The following is an 18933-nucleotide window of genomic DNA, read 5'->3' as shown; positions in this document are numbered from 1 at the left end:
ACAGGTGATGTCTGTACGGAATTTGAACTTTCTCCCCGTGACCGCGTGGGTTTGCTCCAAAATCTTTGGTTTCTTCCCACACTCCAAAGACGTACACGTTTTTAGGTTAATTATCTTTTGATAAATATAAATTGTTCCTCCTGTGTGTAGGATGATGATGATGTGCGGGGATCGCTGGTCAGCGCGGACTCCGTTCTGTCGGGCCTGTTTCAGCGCTGTATCTCTAAACTAAACATAGAACTAGTATGAACAGGTGATCAATGCTCGGCATGGACTTGGTGGGCCCAATGGCCTGCTTCCATGCTGTATCTCTGAAACAAAACTATCAATGTACCCATTAAAATGTCTTTTGAATGTTGTTATTGGACTAGTATTGAGCAAAGGTGACTGCACAGGCTTGTGGGGCTGAATAGCTTATGTCTGTGAAGTCACTTCATGTTGTCCTCCATGTCAATATATGATGCATATCAGAAACCATTAATTCAACTTGTGGGACAATAGTACCTTAATTAAAGTAGTATTAGCAACAACAACACTTTTGTAGAATGAAACTTTCTTGTTTATGCTCCATAAAGGATTAGGTATATACCACTGTCTTGTGTTAGTTCAGAGCGAAATCTTACCTTGGTATGTCATTGTCTATTGTAATACACCCATAAAAAAATACTATGATCCCAACTAGTGATGCCGGCATCAGCAGCTCTGTGTAGAGTCCCAACCATGCGAAGTACAAGCCAATCTTCTCACCAAAATACTTCCTGTGAAAGACATAGATTAGAAATTAAATTAGTCAAAAGTATGACAAAACAGCTGCCTCGTTGTGCCAGAGACCCAGGTTTGATCCTGACTATGAGTGCTGTCTTTACAGAGTTTACACATTCTCTCTGACCTCATGGGTTTTCTCCGGGTGCTCTGGTTTCCTCCCACATTCCAAAGACCAGCAGGTATGTAGGTTGATTGGCTTCTGTAAATTGTCCCTAGTGTGTAGAACAGAACTAGTATACAGGTGATTGCTGATCAGTGCAGACTTGGTGAACTGAAGGGCCTGTTTCCACGCTGTATCTCTAAACTAAAGCTAAGATGTTGCAAAAAATTGTGCTCAAAGGGACTGCTGATTACAGAACCCATGAAAAATGCAGCACCCTCACATCAGTTGCCTGACAATGGCCCATTAATGAACACACCAACTCTCTACTTAAGCAATCAATCAATCGATTAAACAATTAAGTAATTGATCAGGGAATGTATCCACCAGTGAATAATCCACTGGTGGATTAATTAGAGAATATATCCATCAAACTATCACAGCATCATTATCATGAAACAAACATCACTGACATTGCCTATTAACACATCACAAATCATAAAGTTGTTTGTGTCTCAAACATTCAATAATTATAAATTCAAATACTCCTGAGAGGAATAACATAACACACAGAAGGCCTTATGCTTCTTGTATAGAGTCACAGACTCATAATCATACGGCATGGAAAGAGGCCCTTCGGCCCAACTCATCCATGCTGACCACATTGCCCCATCTACACTAGTCCCACCTGCTTGTGCTGCGCCCATATCCCTCTCAATCTTTCCTAATAACGTATTAGTCCAAATGAGCTTTAAATGTTGTTGAATAGTACTTGCCTCAACTACCTCCTCCGTCAGCTCGTTACATATATACCCACCACCCTCTCTCACCCCTCAGGTTCCTATTAATTCTTTCGCCCCTCATCTTAAACCCATGTCCCGCATTTCTTGATTCCGCTACTCTGGATAAAAAATACTCTGTGCATTCACCCTATCTGTTCCCCGGATGATTTTATACTGCTCTATAAGATCAACCCTCAGCCTCCTGTGCTCCAAGGATAAAGGGGAGGTCATTTAAGACTGAGGTGAGAAATAGAATAAAGGGGAGGTCATTTAAGACTGAGAAAAATCTTTTTCACCCAGAGAGTTGTGAATTTATGGAATTCCCTGCCACAGAGGGCAGTGGAGGCCAAGTTACTGGATGGATTTATGAGAGTTAGATAGAGCTCAAGGGGCTAGTGGAGAAGGGATATGGGGAGAAGGCAGGCACGGGTTATTGATAGGGGATGATCAGCCACGATCACAATGAATGGCGGTGCTGGCTCGAAGGGCTGAATGGCCTCCTCCTGCACCAATTTTCTATGTTTCTATGTAAAGTCCTAGCCTGAATAACCTCTGCCTATAGCTAATTTGTGGAGTGGGTTCCATGATTCTTCCTGATTAAAGAAGTGAAAGGCTTTGGAGAGGTTGAGGAAGTCTATGTATAATGGCTGTTCCTCCACCAAGCCATCCTCTGAAAATAAAGTTTTTAGACTTTAGAATTTAGAGATACAGCGTGGAAACAGGCCCTTTGGCCCACCAAGTCCATGCTGACCAGCGATACACAACCAATCCTACACACTAGGGACAATTTACAATTTCTACAGAATTGAATTGAATTTCCTTTATTGTCATTCAGACCTTTTGGTCTGAACGAAATTTCGTGCCTGCAGTCATACATACAATAATACAATAATAAACAACAGTAAACACAAATTAACATCCACCACAGTGAGTCCACCAAGCACCTCCTCACTGTGATGGAGGCAAAAATCTTAGGGCTGCAGTCTCTTCCCTCCTCTTCTCCCTCTGCGCTGAGGCGATTCCCCCCCGGGCGATGGCACAAACAGTCCCGCGGCTCACCGCGCTCCGCGAACGGGCCAGCTCAAACACCGCGGCCCGGGGTGGTCGCAGCTGCCGCCCTCCAGTCCAGCGGACGCCGCCGCTGACGACGTCGTCCACTGGCCCGCGGCTGAACCCCGGACTCAGGTCACCGCCGCCAGAACGCCGCCTCAGCCACCGGAAGCCAATTAACCTACATACCTGCATGTCTTTGGAGTGTGGGGGGAAACTGGAGCACGCAGAGAAAACCCACGCGGTCACAGCGAGAACGTGCAAACTCTGTACATCCAGCACCAGGATTGATCCCAGGTCTCTGGTACTGTAAGGCAGCAACTCTACTGTGCCGCACCTTTCATGCTGATTCGGGAAGTGTGTAAGGCCACACTGAGAGTATTATTTCCCATTTTGTCACTCTCCACATCTCCCACCATTCCATGGAACAGTTGCGATTCCCACATCAACCATGGAAGGCTCATGGACATCATCCTCAATCCCAAGGGACCACCCAAGACAATCTTCACAGTTAAAAATCATACTTTAGCAACGTCAAAGGAACATCAGAAATTACCTTATCAGGTCAATTGGCTGGTACTTATAAAACACTCCATATCGCGCCCATTCTTGGTACAGCAGCTGCAATGTCAAAGGACAGTATTAATATTCCGTAAGGCATCTTAGTACCTTTACAGATACTGTGTTATCTGAAGTCAAAAATACAATTGCTCAACCAGAATGAAGTCAATGGTATCAAGTTTTAGCGGGTCACTGCTTTCAGTCTGTGATAGCCAGCCAGCAGCACAGTGGGTAGAGCTGCTGCCTCACAGCGCCAGAGATCCGGGTCCAATCCTGACTACGGGTGGTGGCTGAGTGGAGTTTGCTCGTTCTCTCTATGACCATGGTAAGCATGGACTCAGTGGGCCGAAGGGCCTGTTTCTGCACCGTATCTCTAATCTCTGTAGACACAAAATGCTGGAGTAACTCAGCGGGACAGGCAGCAACTCTGGATAGAAGGAATAGGTGATGTTTTGGGTTGAGACCATTCTTCAGACCCTAATCTCTGAATAAATTGCTGCTCAAGTTACAACTATCATCAATGCCTTTCCATCTGCATTTTTCTAAACACTTACAATGGAAAAGTGTTGATGAATTCCTTACCCTGCGCTCATTCTCCTCTGGATCAGTGCCTTCATAATCACCCTGGATAAAAAAACATACAGTGTACAAGGAATTATATCATCAGACCAAGGACAATCTCCCCACTGAATTGGTCCACAGTAAATTGCCCCTGGTGTATAGGGAGTGGATGAGAAATCTCCCCACTTAGTCCATGCTGGCTTCACACAAATCCACTCCCATCCTTTTCCATCAAACTCAATGAGAATCATCCTGTCCTCCATATACATTTCTCAAGCCTCCCCTTAAATTCCTCAATACTCTGCTTCAACTACTAGCAGTGGTAGAGTGTTCCACAATTAGCAGTGAGTTCCACATCATTGCATAATGCATAAAACCAAGATGTATTCAAGAGAGAGTTAGATATAGCTCTTCGGGCAAACAGAATCAAGGGATATGGGGAGAAAGCAGGAATTTTGATTCTGGATGATCAGCCATGATCATATTGAATGGAGGTGCTGGTTTGAAGGGCCAAATGGCCTACTCCTGCACCTATTTTCCTATGTTTCTATACTATTTAATGTGTCATGTGCAGGCAGAGGAGATTAGTGTATCTTAGCATTATGTTCGGCATGGACATTGTGGGCCAAAGGGCCTGTTCCTGTGCTGTATGTTCCATGTTCTGTGATAGTTTTGAATCACAGTAATTATTACTTACATACATTGGTTGTTTATAGTAGGATTTTCTTTCCTTGAATTAACCAACTATTTAGTCAGGTCTCAGGTTTGAATTATCTGCAAACTTCTACCATCAACATGTTGACTTCAGTGAAACTGTATTTGGGGCGTGTTCCCTTGTCTCTTTCATTCGCACTTGCTCCTGATAAGTAATTCACCTTGTAGTTTGTACATTCTCATCTCTTCACGTGGTTCCACTGTACAGCCCACCACCCCAACACTCTGCTCCACCACTAAACCTTATGTTGTTGTGCCCACATTACATTCAGAGACCAATTTACCACAGAGAGAATCACACTTGGGGTGCACGGTGGCACAGTGGTTGAGTCCCGGGTTCAACCCTGACTATGGGTGCTGTATGTATGTTCTCCCCGTGACCTGCGTGGGTTTTCTCCGGGTGCTTCCAGTTTCCTCCCACACTCCAAAGACGTACAGGCTTGTAGGCTAGTTGGCTTGGTATAATATTTGTAAATTGTTCCTAGTTGTGGAGGGTAGTGTGACTATGCAGGGATCGTTGGTCGGCACGGACTCTGTGGGCCGAAAGGCCTCTCTCCGCACTGTATCTCTTAACTAAACTAAACTTACATCATGAAGGGGATAGGCAGCTTCGTAGATGTCATTCGCTATTAAAGTCGTTATACCTGAAAGACAAATTTACATTGTGAAATTCTATCACACATCAGTGAAGAATTCCAATATTATCTCACTGCATCTCCACATGTATGGCCTGTGAACCAGCTGATAGGTAGCTTCAAGTCAACAAACCATTGTCACAGTCCGCAGCCAGCATTCCTATTCCCTAATATTGTCTTTCCTTCGATTCTCTCCCTTCCCCTGGTGCTGACCCACTCCCACCATCTCCCACCCACAATAGGTCCATGCTTCCTCTTCCCAGACTATGTCCACCTGCCAGACCCCAGGGATCTGAACGCAACCGGTCTCCTCCTCTAACATCATCACTCTGGGTGATGTGACATAATGTTTAGGCCAAATGCCAACGCAAGTAGATAGAGCGGTAAAGAAAGCCAATGGTGTACTAGCCCTCATCAGTCGGGACATTGAGTATGGGGGTCAGGAAATGATGATGCAGCTTTATAGGACCTAGTCCTCCCACACTCTAAAGACGCACAGGTTTGTAGGTTAATTGGCTCGGTATAAGTGTAAATTGTCCCTAGAGTGTGTAGGATAGCTTTAATGTGTGGGGATCGCTGGTCGGCACGGACTCGGTGGGCCGAAGGGCCTGTTTCTGCGCTGTATCTCTACACTGAACTAAACTGAGTATTGCAGGAAGGGAGCTGGCATCATCAATGACCCACACCACCCTAGCAACGCTCTCATTTCACTCCTACCATTGGGAAGAAAGTACAGGAGTCTAAAAGTCGTGACCACCAGGTTCAAGAACAGCCTCTTCCTAACAACCATCAGGCTCTTGAACATTGCACAACACTAACTTCAACTATGAACTATGAACTATGAACTGTCTTTGGTTGCATGAGGGACGTGGGGTTTTTTTGCACCAGTACTGGGGTTATTCATTTATTGATTTTTGTTTAATTATAAATTATCCATAAGTATTGTTTTTACAGGCCTGTTAGGCTGCCGCAAGGAAGAATGTCATTATTCAGTTGTCAGTATTTATGGCAATGAAACTCTCTTGATTCTGTCTTGACTCTCGTGAGAGAGTAAATCTGCAGAGCAGATGAGCAGTCTGTCTGTCTCCTTTCAGATATATGGACAGCGTAGCTATCGTCATTGATAGGATCCTGGCACACACTCTAGATAGCAATCTTAATGGAGTTTACTCAGGCTGTTGTTATCGGTTAGCCCATTGGGACTCAACTAAGTGTGCAGAAGTACTGTTTTCTCAACATCCTTCATAAAACCACAGCCAACAAAAATCAAAATATCTGCAGATACTGGAAATCAAAAATAGAAATAGGTAATGACCCGAAATGTTAACGCTGTTTTTCTTCCCACAATCTCAGCCTGACCTGCTGAGTGTTCCCAGCATTTTATCTTCAATAAAAACAGACACAGGGGGTGGCACAACGGTAGAGCTGCTATCTCACAGCGCCAGAAACTTGGGTTCGATCCTGACCTCGGGTGCTGCCAGTACAGAGTTTGAACTGTGACTGCATTGATTTTCTCCAGCTCTCCAAGATATGCAGATTTGTAGGTTAATTGGCTTCTGTAAATTGCCCCTATTGTGCAGGATAGAACAAATGGATGTGGATCGATGGTTGTAATCGGTGGGCGAAGGGCCCGATTCCACACTGTATCTCTGACAAAACTAACAAAATGCTGGAGTAACTCAGCGGGTCAGGCAGCATCTCTGGAGGGCATGGATAGTTGATGTTTTGGGTCTCCTGAAGATTGATTGTAGTATGGGGGAGGTGAAAGCTGGAGGAGAGGAGGGGCAGGACAAAGCATGGCAGGATCTGGGGGAGGGTTTGATATTCAGATGGTTGGACAAAGGCCAGAGATGAATGGGCATCTCTGCTTCTACCTTTTATTTTTAATGTTCCAATTGATCAATTTCTGAACCAAACTAATATCTATTTCTATTTTAAGAATTATTTAGGGATCACCCTGAAAAGTGTTCTCAGGGATGAAAGCTCCTTACCCGTGTTATATGGAGCTTTTGCACATGAAGTTCGTTTTAAAATTTCATAAACCTGTATGGAAATTAAAAAATAAAGTCAGCAATCTAAACCAGTTCCATCTACATCAACATTAATGTCAGGCTACTTGTGTTCCTTGGCAACTCTTTATATATTGCACCATTATGTTTAGAGCGGCATAATGGTGCGGTGGGTATACGTGCTGCCTCACAGTGCCAGAGACCCGGGTTCAATCCTGGCCTCGGGTGCTGTTTGTGTGGGGCTTGCACGATCTCCCTGTGACATCGTGGGTTTCCTTCGGGTGCTCCAGTTTTCACCCACATGCCAAAGACATGCAGGTTTGTAGGTTAATTGCCCCTCTGCAAATTGCCCCCCATGCAGAGGGAGTGGATGAAAAATTGGGATAACATAAAATTAGTGTGAACGGGTGATTGAACATCTGCGTGGACTCGATGGGCCGAATGGCCTGTTGCCATGCTGTATCTTGCAATTCAATTTTAAAGAAGCACACGGAACAGTATGTAAATGGAAAAAACAGTGCAAGTTTCAAATCTTGCATCACACTGTAGATTTTTCTTTCAAAGTCAACTGGTGAAGCCCGGTGCTGTTTGAAGTTTGAAAGAGAAGCAGATATTTGCTTTTTGTTTGGAGATTTTTGAGTACTGCAGCTTTTTAAAACAATGGTAGTTGGTTGGGCCTGATGCTTAGTTGTGGGGTCATGGACGAGACTGAGGCATGAGGCAGCAGCATTGGGGGTCGAGGTAGGACTTTTGTTTAAAATATTTATTTTAATCATATTGAATCAATACATAGTTTGTAATAACATGTATTTATCAATTAAAATAACTGTCCCTAATCATCTCAAATAGAATATCATTGAGCACTAAGTCAATAGAAGCATTGTTGGGAGTCCAGGAGATGAGGAATTGGTAGCAATGACAAAGAATGATTTCAGTGGTAACTTCCCCTGCTTGGCCAACACAAGACTGTACAGAGTTTGTACATTATCCCTGTGACCTGAGTGGGTTTTCTCCGGGTGCACCAGTCTCCTCCCACTCTCCAAAGACGTACAGGTTTGTAGACTAATTGGCTTGGTGAAATTGTCAATTGTCACTAGTGTGTGTAGGAAAGAGTTGTGTGTAGGGATTGCTGGTCAGCGTGGACTCGGTAATCGTGGGGTGATTTACCACCCTGCTCATTGGAAACAAAGGTTTCATGGTTATAGGGTGTTGGGTATATGGAACAAGCTGCCAGATGAAGCCGTGGAGGCTAATATAATTACAGCAGTTAATAGACATTTGGACAGGTAAGTGGATAGGAAAGGTTGAGGGCGATATGGAATAAACACAGGCAAAAGGGACTAGCTCAGATTGGCATAATGGTGGGCATGGATGCGTTAGGCCAAAGGCCCTGTTTCTGTGCTGGATGACTCGATGACATTTTCATCTTCTGAGTCTTACACCAAAGCATCATAGACCAAAAGTAGAAATTGGGATACATCCCGCTTGCTGGAAAACAGATGTGATATCTGCTAAACCCTTAGTGCGATGTCCAGCACAGGCACACCACGGACATACTGGAGAGCTTTGTCCAAACCAAGCGTGAGATGGAAAGAACCTCTGGGCCTCTCGTCTCAAGGAACTCGAGTCTGACTTACTATTCGACTTCGTGTTGCGTTGTCAAAAAACGTTTCCTTGTTTGTTACGTTGTACCTGCAAATAACGGAGACATTGTGAATTGTTTGTGCGTCTGGTATGCAGCATTCCACCCCTGCATCACACTGTCCTGTACTCTGTTTCCCATTGCCAGCTGAACCACTAATCCTACACTTGGTGGATGTACTTCAATGATGAATTCTCTAATCAGACCATTGTAAAGATCTTTCATTTACATGCCCCCATCCTTTAACGGGCATGCAGAACCACTAAATATTACTAAGGTCATGCACATTCCACAAGAAAGTAGATGCAAAATACACAACTTACAAATGCATCTTGTCCCGGCTGAAGGGGTGTGACAGCTGCTTGCTTCGGTGGTTTATCTGTCCAACTCTGGGCTGCAAAGGCTTGGTGAATTTCCGCAGAATTAAGTTCAATTTTGCTGATACTCCACCCTCCGGTTTTACTTCAAAAGTCTGGGAAAGAACTGAAACCAGTTAGTGTCATAGAGTCACATGGCACGGAAACAGGCCCTTCGGCCCAACTAGTCCATGCCGACCAGGATGCTCCATCTATGCTAGTCCATTTGCCCATATTTGGCCCATATCCCTCCAAACCTTTTCAATCCATGTACCTCCCCAAATTTTTCTTAAATTCAGTTCAATTTGAACACTGAATTCCTGTCAATAGATGTGTCGCCAATCATCAGAGTATTTGGTCGTGAAGACTATTTCTTTACCAGGATTTTCTAATCATTGATTGCAAAAGTGCATCAAATTTAAATCTTGATTAACTCCTCCCTCATACCTTCAAATCCCTTCAAGGGCATTGTTAAAATGTACAGCAAGTCCTTTTCCAAGCTGCCGATTTCTTTGTAAAATAAAGGATCAACGTGTGTAATTCTACAGAGCAGTCTGGTCCCCGATTAAGAACAACAGATCAGAAACATGAATTGATGCGTTCGTGAAACCCAGCCTCGCTAATCATAGATTGAACCATTTATAGCTGATGATCAATTTAGTTGAAGATGTGAGTGTGGTTTGTGCTGTCACTGTTTCAAGAAAATTAAAAGATACAGTTATTATAACTACGCACAGGGGTGGCATAGCGGCGCAGCTGGTAGAGCTGCTACCTCACAGTGCCAGATCCTCCCACATAGAAACATAGAAAATAGGTGCAGGAGTAGGCCACTCGGCCCTTCGAGCCTGCACCGTAATTCAATATGATCATGGCTGATCACCCAACTCAGTATCCTGTACCTGCCTTCTCTCCATACCCCCTGATCCCTTTAGCCACAAGGGCCACATCTAAATCCCTCTTAAATATAGCCAATGAACTGGCCTCAACTACCTTCTGTGGCAGAGAATTGCAGAGATTCACCACTCTCTGTGTGAAAAATGTTTTTTTCATCTCGGTCCTAAAAGATTTCCCCCTTATCCTTATACTGTGACTCCTTGTTCTGGACTTCCCCAACATTGGGAACAATCTTCCTGCATCTAGCCTGTCCAACCATTTAAGAATTTTGTAAGTTTCTATAAGATCCCCCCTCAATCTTCTAAATTCTAGCGAGTACAAGCCGAGTCTATCCAGTCTTTCTTCATATGAAAGTCCTGACATCCCTGGAATCAGTCTGGTGAACTTTCTCTGTACTCCCTCTATGGCAAGAATGTCTTTCCTCAGATTAGGAGACCAAAACTGTACGCAATACTCCAGGTGTGGTCTCACCAAGACCCTGTACAACTGCAGTAGAACCTCCCTGCTCCTATACTCAAATCCTTTTGCATCCCAAAGACGTGTGGGTTTGTAGGTTATTTGGCATTCTGTAAATATCCCCCAGTGTGTAGGGAGCGGATGAGAAAGTGGGATAACATGGAACTAGCGTGAACGGATGATCGATGGTCGGCGTGGACTCGGTGGGCCAAAGGGCCTGTTGCCATGCTGTATCAATACACCAAACTAAACATAGATTAAAACTACAGGTATACCCTGCAGAGAATTGAAATGCAGTGGTTCAGTTTTATTGTTTGAGATTAATACTCCACATCCAGGGATTTAGAAGAAATCATCCCTTCATCACAACACTTCAGCAAGATAAATAGCTTCAATGTAAAGCCTTTTGTGGCACGAGCACTTATCAGGAATAACAGTCACGCACAGATGACAGCCACAATATCAACCTCTGCTTTAATTTAATTTCCTTAATATTGTATTAAATCTATCACCGATAGAGAAATAATTCTGCATCTCTGCATATTGCAGACAGCATTGCGTTTTACATTCAGTGGTTAGTGCTGCTCACATAAAAAATGTATACTCCAGTGGTCACCCTCAGAGGTAATTCTGTTCGATTCAAGCTGCTGACATTCTTATAGTTTAGATATACAACAGGCAAACTGAACAGTACAAGAGAGCAGAATTGGAAGGAACACAAATGAGAACAAAAGGCATTATGTCCAAAGATATTCCATGTTTCATCTTGGCCCTCATAGATACATCATTCAACAGTGAACCCACCCTTCTACCAGAGGGTGGTGAATCTATGGAATTCTTTGCCATAGAAGGCTGTGGTGGCCGTCAATGGATATTTTTAAGGCGGAGATTGACAGATTCATGATTAGTTCGGGTGTCAGGGGTCATGGGGATAAGGCAGGAGAATGGAGTTCAGAGGGAAAGAGATCGGCCATGATTGAATGGAGTAAACTAGATGGCTGAATGGACCTGCATATCCATGTGCCTATCTAAAAACCTCTTAAACACCACTATTATATCTGCCTCCACCACTGGAGATGGGTTACAGACATCCACCACCCTCAGTTTAAAAACTTGTCACGCACATCTCCTTTAAGCTTTGACCCTCTCACCTTTGCCCTCTGGTCTTCGATATTTTCACCAGATGAAATGGCTCCATGTGGTCTAAATCTTATTTCTAAAGTTTAGTTTAGTTTTGAGATACAGCCTGGAAACAGGCAACTTTGGCCCACCGAGTCCCCGCCAACCAGCGATCACCTGTATACCAGGTCTATGTTATCCCAGCTTCGCATCCTACACACTAGGGGCAATTTCCAGAAGCCAATTACAAACCCTGCAAATCTTTGGAGTGTGGGAGGAAACTGGAGCACCTGGAGGAAAGCCACACAGTCATAGGGGGAATGTATAAACTCCGTGCAGACAGCACCCATAGTCAGGATTGAACCCGGGTCTTTATCACTGTAAGGCAGCAATTCTACCGCTGCACGACCGTGCCACCCCTAAATTCAATTACTGTTGTTGAAGTTAACATGGTGGTACATATGATGGTACATGATGGTTACATGATTAGACCAGCAGACAGAGGTCTGGATTATTGAACCACAGACACCAGGCTGAATCTATCATGGCAGCTAGGTAGTTTAAGCTGGTCTTAATATAACCATAAAACAACTTGATGATCGATAACATATACTGATGTCCTTTGGGGCCAAAAGTTTCTTGTGCCTTACAAGGGGTAATCTCCAAGAAAGTGTTAGCTGTGAACAAAGCACTGCGAGTCTGTTCAGTTTAAGCTACAGTCACATTGCACACTTTCAATCCAGTGCCTACCATACCTAGTCTGTCCTATGTACAAGCCTACATGCAATAGGAGGATTGGACCAGTATTACAGATAATCAACACTGTTGCTGTAGCACTGCGCTGTGTTGTATAATTCTATAGTAAACTACAATATAAATAGCAGCAGAAAATACCAAATCAATGCTGAGTCTCACATTAGCTTCTGCCCTGAAAGCTTGTCAGGAACTCTGTTTAACAGCTTGGACTGGGTTAGTTTAGTTTAGCTTTGTTTTGCTCTATTGTCACGTGTACCGAGGTACAGTGTAAAGCGTTTGTTGCATGCTCACCAGACAGCGGAAAGACAATGCATAATGGGAAGCCAAAAGGTTCCTGCACCTTGCGAGGGTTAATCTCCATGAAAGTGTCAGCTATGAACAAAGCACTGCAAGTCTGTTTGGTTTAAGCTACAGTCACATTGCACAATTTCAATACAGTGGAAAATAAAATATTTGTTTAACCGTTTTATGATGTTTGCAGAAACTAACTGCGCTAACATTTAACAAATGCCAGCAGGGTTTCAGTAAAGTAAATACAAAGACACTGTTTGCTCTGGCAGGATTGTAATAGCTGGAGATACAGATTTAAGATAACTGAACAAAGGAGAGATGAGAAAACAAAATATGCAGCAAGATAGGACTTGGAATATATGTATGCAGAGAAGGGGAATGTTTGTACTTCTTTGGGGTTAAGTGAGGACTGCGGTGCTCATTGGATGATTTCTGCAAAGCTCAATATAGCTACAATGGGTAAATTGACCAACTTCTGGTCAATAAGACCCTGTTAACTTTTAGCAAAACACAATGTGTTGGAGGAAGTTAGCGGGTCAGGCAGCATCTGTGGAGGGAATGGGCAGACCCTCCCTCAAGAGAATCATCACCAAATATGCCAAAAAAAATGTAAATGGCGTCTGTCCACAGAGTTCCTGACCCGCTGAGTTCCTCCAGCACTTTCTGTTTTGCTCAAGATTCCAGCATCTGCACTTTCTTGTAACTCCTGTTAATCTTTAGGTTGTTTGCTGTGCACAAAAACACTTCTTGGCATTTTGGGATTATTGCTATATATTCATTTTCTTAAATATGTGCCGCTGTGCCACAATGTCGCCCTAATGTTTTGTAAAATATGTTATCATACATTAAACATAATAATGTAAAATAAAACATTATATAATGTAAATGGACTGTTATAATATTTAACTTTTCTTCTTCTCAGTCAGTCCCTCAGGATCAAGCGTGATTTGATTCCACACCGGTTTTGGAGTTTCCTGTCATTGTCAAGGTGGCCATTTGAGGACAATCTGGGCACTGCAGATCCCCGGGGAGGGGGAGACCATGGGAGATGGCAGAGGAATGGAGCAGGTGGGTCATGTACGATGTGGTGACCTCTTTCCATCAGTCGTTCAGCACAACCGTAGTGTAGAGCCTCAAGGTGTAACACTTTCACCAATGTCCTTCTGCGCTTTAAATGCTGATGCATCAGTAAGTCCCAGAATTGATTGACTGAATTGATTGCAAGATACGGCACAGGAACAAGCCCTTCGGCTCATAATGTCTGTGCTGAACTTTAAGACTTTGGACTTCTGAGATACAGCATGCAAACAGGTCCTTCGACAGACCAAATCCACGCTAACCAGAGATGCCCCATACACCAACACTATCCTATACACTAAGGCTTATTTACAATTTTACCGAAGCCAATTAACCTACGAACCTTTACGTATTTGAAGCGTGGAAGGAAACCGGAGCACCCGGAAAAACCCACGTGGTCAAAGAGAGTACGTACAAACTACGTACAGACAGCACCCATAGTCAGGATCAAACCTGGGTATCTGGCGCTGGAAAGCATGTAAGGCAGCAACTCCACTGCGCCCCCATTACCTGTGTCTCCAAATTTATATTTCTTCAAATTCAATGCTACAATTGTCATTACTCTTATCAATAAACTAGGTAACCAAATACAGGGATAGTCAAGAGCTATCCTCATAACTATAAAACTGTGTGTGTGTGTGTAATTATTTGTTTGTGTGCAGTCACATCTACTCCAAGAAAGGATGCGCTGACTGTAAAAATTTTACATATTCTGGCAGAGATTTATCCCGTGAAATAAAAAATTGCCTTATCTGAAAAATTATAGCATTATTTCTCGAGTTATTTATGAAAATGTTCAAAATTTTCAAATAACTTAGAAAATAAATGAGATGGTCTCGCTAATGACGTCACAATCGATCTGCCTGTCTGCCTCTGCTCAAGCTGTGAGCGAGATCATCCCTGTTCTGTCTTCTGTACTTCTTGCTTCTTAACTTTTACTTCTTTAAATTTGTCACTTAGCATTTTTAAACTGCTGTTCAGGTCGTGCTGCGTGCTCTGCTGGGATCCTTGAAGTTCTAGAACATGGCGGAAGCCGTTATCACCCGCGCGGGCATGGGGCAGTGCGATGGGAAAGTGTACGTGGTGGCCATTACTCCCTCTGGGAGAGGCCGTCTATGGTGATCTGCGATTCCTGCGTCGATCGCAGGGACTCGGGGAATCATGACCCCTTTTCCTCGCTGGTGATCCCGATCCCATCTGGCAATCTCTGGCCGGCACAGGGGCCGACCTCCTCTCCGTCTCCCCATCCGATCGTCTGTCACGCGGGTGGGTGAGCTTCCCCTCGCGGAAGCCACGATCGGCCGGCTCTCTGCTGCTTTTGACTGTCCGCCCGCTCGCAGCAGCAGGGCGGCCCGCTCAAAAGACGCCGCAAATCGGAAACCCCAGCTCCAAAAGTCAGCAAGCTCCCCTGTCTCTGTGTCCCTCTCTGTGCCCCTCTCTGTGTCCCTCTCCGTGTCCCCCTCTCTGTGTTCTTCTCTGTGTCCCTCTCTGTGCCCCTCTCTGTGTCCCTCTCTGTGTCCCTCTCCGTGTCCCCCTCTCTGTGTTCTTCTCTGTGTCCCTCTCTGTGCCCCTCTCTGTGTCCCTCTCCGTGTCCCCCTCTCTGTGTCCCTCTGTGTCCCCCTCTCTGTGTCCCTCTCTGTGTCCCCCTCTCTGTGTCCCTCTCTGTGTTCTTCTCTGTGCCTGTGTCCCTCTCTGTGTCCCCCTCGCTGTGGCTCTGTGTCCCTCACTCTCTCTCCCCCTCCCTCTCTAGCCACACCTGTGAGTTGGGGGCTATGTGTGAGTGGATAGGGCGGGGCATGGGGTAAAAAGAGTGAATGAACAATATTAATATAATATCAATGGGGTGGTTAGTGTGTGTGTGTGTGTGTGGGGGGGGGGGTGTGTGTGTTGTGTGTGTGTGGTTAGTGTGTGTGTGGGGGGGGGGGGGGGGTGGGGTGGGGGGTGTGTGGTGTGTGTGGGGGGGTGGGGGTGTGTGTGTGTGGGGGGCGGTGGAGTGTGTGGGTGGGGGTGGTTAGTGTGTGTGTGGGGGGTGTTAGTGTGTGTGTGGTGGGGGGGGGGTGTGTGTGTGGGGGGGGGGGGGTGGGGGTGTGTGTGTGTGGGGGGGGGTGGTTAGTGTGTGTGTGGGGGGGGGGGGTTTGTGTGTGTGGGGGGGGGGGTTGGTTTGTGTGTGGGGGGGGGTGGTTTGTGTGTGTGGGGGGGGTGGTTAGTGTGTGTGTGGGGGGGGGGTGGTTAGTGTGTGTGTGGTTAGTGTGTGTGGGGGGGGTGGTTAGTGTGTGTGGGGGGGGGGGTGGTTAGTGTGTGTGGGGGGGGGGTGGTTGTGTGTGTGTGAGAGGTTTGTCAGTGTGTGTGTGACGCTGCAGGCCGCCCCCTCCCCTCGCAACTAGGCGTTGAGGGGCCGGGTCCCAACCGGCCCCACTTGCTCTAGTAACTGATAAACCTATACAGTGTAGGAGTAACTCAGCGGGTCAGGCAGCATCTCAGGGGGACGTGGATAGGCAGTGTTTCAGGTCAGGGCCCTTCATCAGACTTCAAGAATCATTCTGAAGCAAGATTTCAACCCAAAATGTGTCCAATTCATGTTCTCCACAGATGCTGCCGGACCCACTGAGTTACACCAGCGCTTTGTGTTTTTTTAAATAAACCAACATCGCAGTTCCTGCACCTCCAGCTATGACGTGTGCTGGTCCGACAGTAACAATCACTGCTCCTGACATTCCTGAACATGTCTCTCACTTGTATCATAATCCGACATTATCAACTACTTTGACTTACTCAAGTTCTAAGCTTTGCTAAGTGGCAAATAGATCAGAAAATAATTTAGGGGCCTGAAATAAATTCAGGGTGGGGAGGGGGTGGTGTTAATTTTAACAAGGGTGTGGCACGTTGCGACAGGGGTAGATTTGCTGCCTCACAGCACTGGAGACCCAGGTTCGATCCTGACCACGGGTGCTGCCTGTACGGAGTTTGTACGTTCTCCCCGTGACCGCGTAGGCTTTCTCTGGATGTTCCGGTTTCCCAGCACATTCCAAAGACGTACAGGTGTGTAGGTAAATTGTCCGGGTGTACTTGTAAATTGTCCCTAGCGTGTGTAGGATAGTGTTAGTGTGCCGGGTTCACGGATTGGTGCGGGCTAGGTGGGCTGAAAGCCCTATTTCTGTGCTGTATCTTTAAACTAACATAAACTAAACTCTTTGAAACAAGTGTGTTGCAGTTTGCCATGCTTACACAACTCCTGCTGGTAAATCATCACTGGATTGCGGGAACAGATTTCTGGTTCAAACTGGAGATAATGCCCCTGGGATCTGACCTACATCTTTATTAGGTAAACTGCCCCAAGCCGCTTAGCGGTCTGGCTTTTTGATCCAATAACAGAGGGTGAACCCAGCCGGGTGCTCGAAAAAACGAGACCTTTACAAAACCCGCAACAACAGGCCTATCGAAAACTCCTTGCATCGCAGCTTAACCTCATTGTTTACTGCCGTCTCTGCTTCTTTGCACAATAGTCGCGCCCCCAAATTTATATTGAATCCGTGAACTCAGATGGCAGCCTTTAGCATTTCACACCGGTCGAGAATATTAACAACAGCTGACCAGCTGGCTGGGGAATGCAAGGGAGGGAACAGCACAGGATGCAGAGGGCCAGAGAGGTTCCTGACCCGAATTGCAGGGATCTGCTACAAGTCAGCTGAAGGGAAATCTGCTCACAGCCACACGCACGGGAATGAGATACAAGAGACCAGGTGAACTTTCCAGGGGGTGGTAACCACAGAAATCGCTGGAGCTATTCAGTACGAAAAGCAACATGAGGAACAAGTTAGCATTTCAGGGCATTGACTTTTCCACAAGCCTCACACATGTTCTTTTCCCTGAGAATAGTATCCTTAAATTAATTGTTTCAAATTATTTCGCCTTGTAGAAAAACACTCGGAACAATTTTAAGTTTTATTTTGGGAAGAATAATTGCAGAATAAAACAAGATAAATGATTTCACCTCCCCCTGTGTAGGATGGAACTGCAGATGCTGGTTTACATCGATTATAGACTCAAAATGCTGGAGTAACTCAGCGGGTCAGACAATGAAGGGTGCTTGAAGACCCTTCCTCAGACAGAGTCAGGGGAGAGGGAAACTAGAGGTGCAGAACAAAGTACAGCTGGCTAAGGCACCTTCTCCTCCCTCGTTAGCAGTGGATTATATCCAAGATTATGGAAACAGAAAAACAGGTGCAGGAGTAGGCCATTTGGCCCTTTGAGGCAGCACCGCCATTCTATATGATCATGGATGATCATCTAAAATCAGTTCCCCGTTCCTGCTTTTTCCCCATATCCTTTGATTCCTTTAGCCCTAAGAGCTAAATCTACCTCACACTTGAAAACATCCAGTGAATTGACCTCCACTGCCTTCTGTGGCAGATAATTCCACAGATTCACAACTCTCTGGGTGATAAAGTTTTTCCTCATCTCAGTCCTAAATGACCTATCCCTTATTCTTAAACTGTGACCCCTGGTTCTGGACTCCCCAAACTTTAGGAACATTTTTCCTGCATCTAGCCTGTCCGATCATACTTGTACTCCACTCACTCTGACACAACTCACTGCTACCTTACTGGGAGCATTGTTCCCCGAACTCATCAATATTATGTGCAGGAAGGAACTTCAGATGCTGATTTAAACGGAAGAAAGCTGGAGTAGCTTACTCATCTCTGGAGACAGTATCTGCCACTCTAGAGATGGCATCTCTGGATAGGAAGAATAGGTAACATTAAGGGTCTTGACCCGAAACATCACCCACTCCTTCTGTCCAGAGATGCTGCCTGTCCCTCTGAGTTACCCCAGCTTTTTGTGTCTATCATCAATATTATATTGGATCTTCTGTCCAGTTGCCAATGCTCATGAATGGATCTTACAAGGTTTTACAAGGAGTGATAATTGGTGCACTTCAGGAAAAAGTAATTTTGAAATTAATTCCAGTTGTAACACGATTAATGCAGATTAATTACTATAACATACCTCCAACCAGGAGCTAATTTTAAGCATAAACCATTTCACTTTAACTAGTTTAGAAAACACTGAATATATATCGGAGAATGTTTATGAATACATTTCAAGAACACAGGTTGGCAAATCAGAAATACTTCTGGAGGTCTCTCATCTTCATAAACTGAAAC

The 18933-nt window shown here is 45.1% G+C and overlaps 1 protein-coding gene across 1 annotated transcript in view; it reads right to left on the bottom strand.

Moving 5' to 3' along the window:
• LOC129708035 (anoctamin-2-like) overlaps positions 1–18933 on the bottom strand; it is a 91344-nt gene that overhangs the window by 45157 nt on the left and 27254 nt on the right. The window contains exons 9-15 of the mRNA XM_055653577.1: positions 9143–9291; positions 8815–8869; positions 7160–7211; positions 5122–5177; positions 3841–3882; positions 3254–3318; positions 624–758 (exon numbers count right to left, since the gene is read on the bottom strand). Of these exons, the coding sequence (XP_055509552.1) occupies positions 624–758; positions 3254–3318; positions 3841–3882; positions 5122–5177; positions 7160–7211; positions 8815–8869; positions 9143–9291 (554 nt within the window). The remainder of the gene's footprint in view (positions 1–623; positions 759–3253; positions 3319–3840; positions 3883–5121; positions 5178–7159; positions 7212–8814; positions 8870–9142; positions 9292–18933) is intronic.

This window comes from Leucoraja erinacea, chromosome 22 (genome assembly GCF_028641065.1).
Source record: "Leucoraja erinacea ecotype New England chromosome 22, Leri_hhj_1, whole genome shotgun sequence".
In the NCBI taxonomy this organism is placed as follows: Eukaryota; Metazoa; Chordata; class Chondrichthyes; order Rajiformes; family Rajidae; genus Leucoraja; species Leucoraja erinaceus.
The sequence above is the reverse complement of the archived record's forward strand: the minus strand, read 5'-3'. Positions and strand labels throughout refer to the sequence as shown.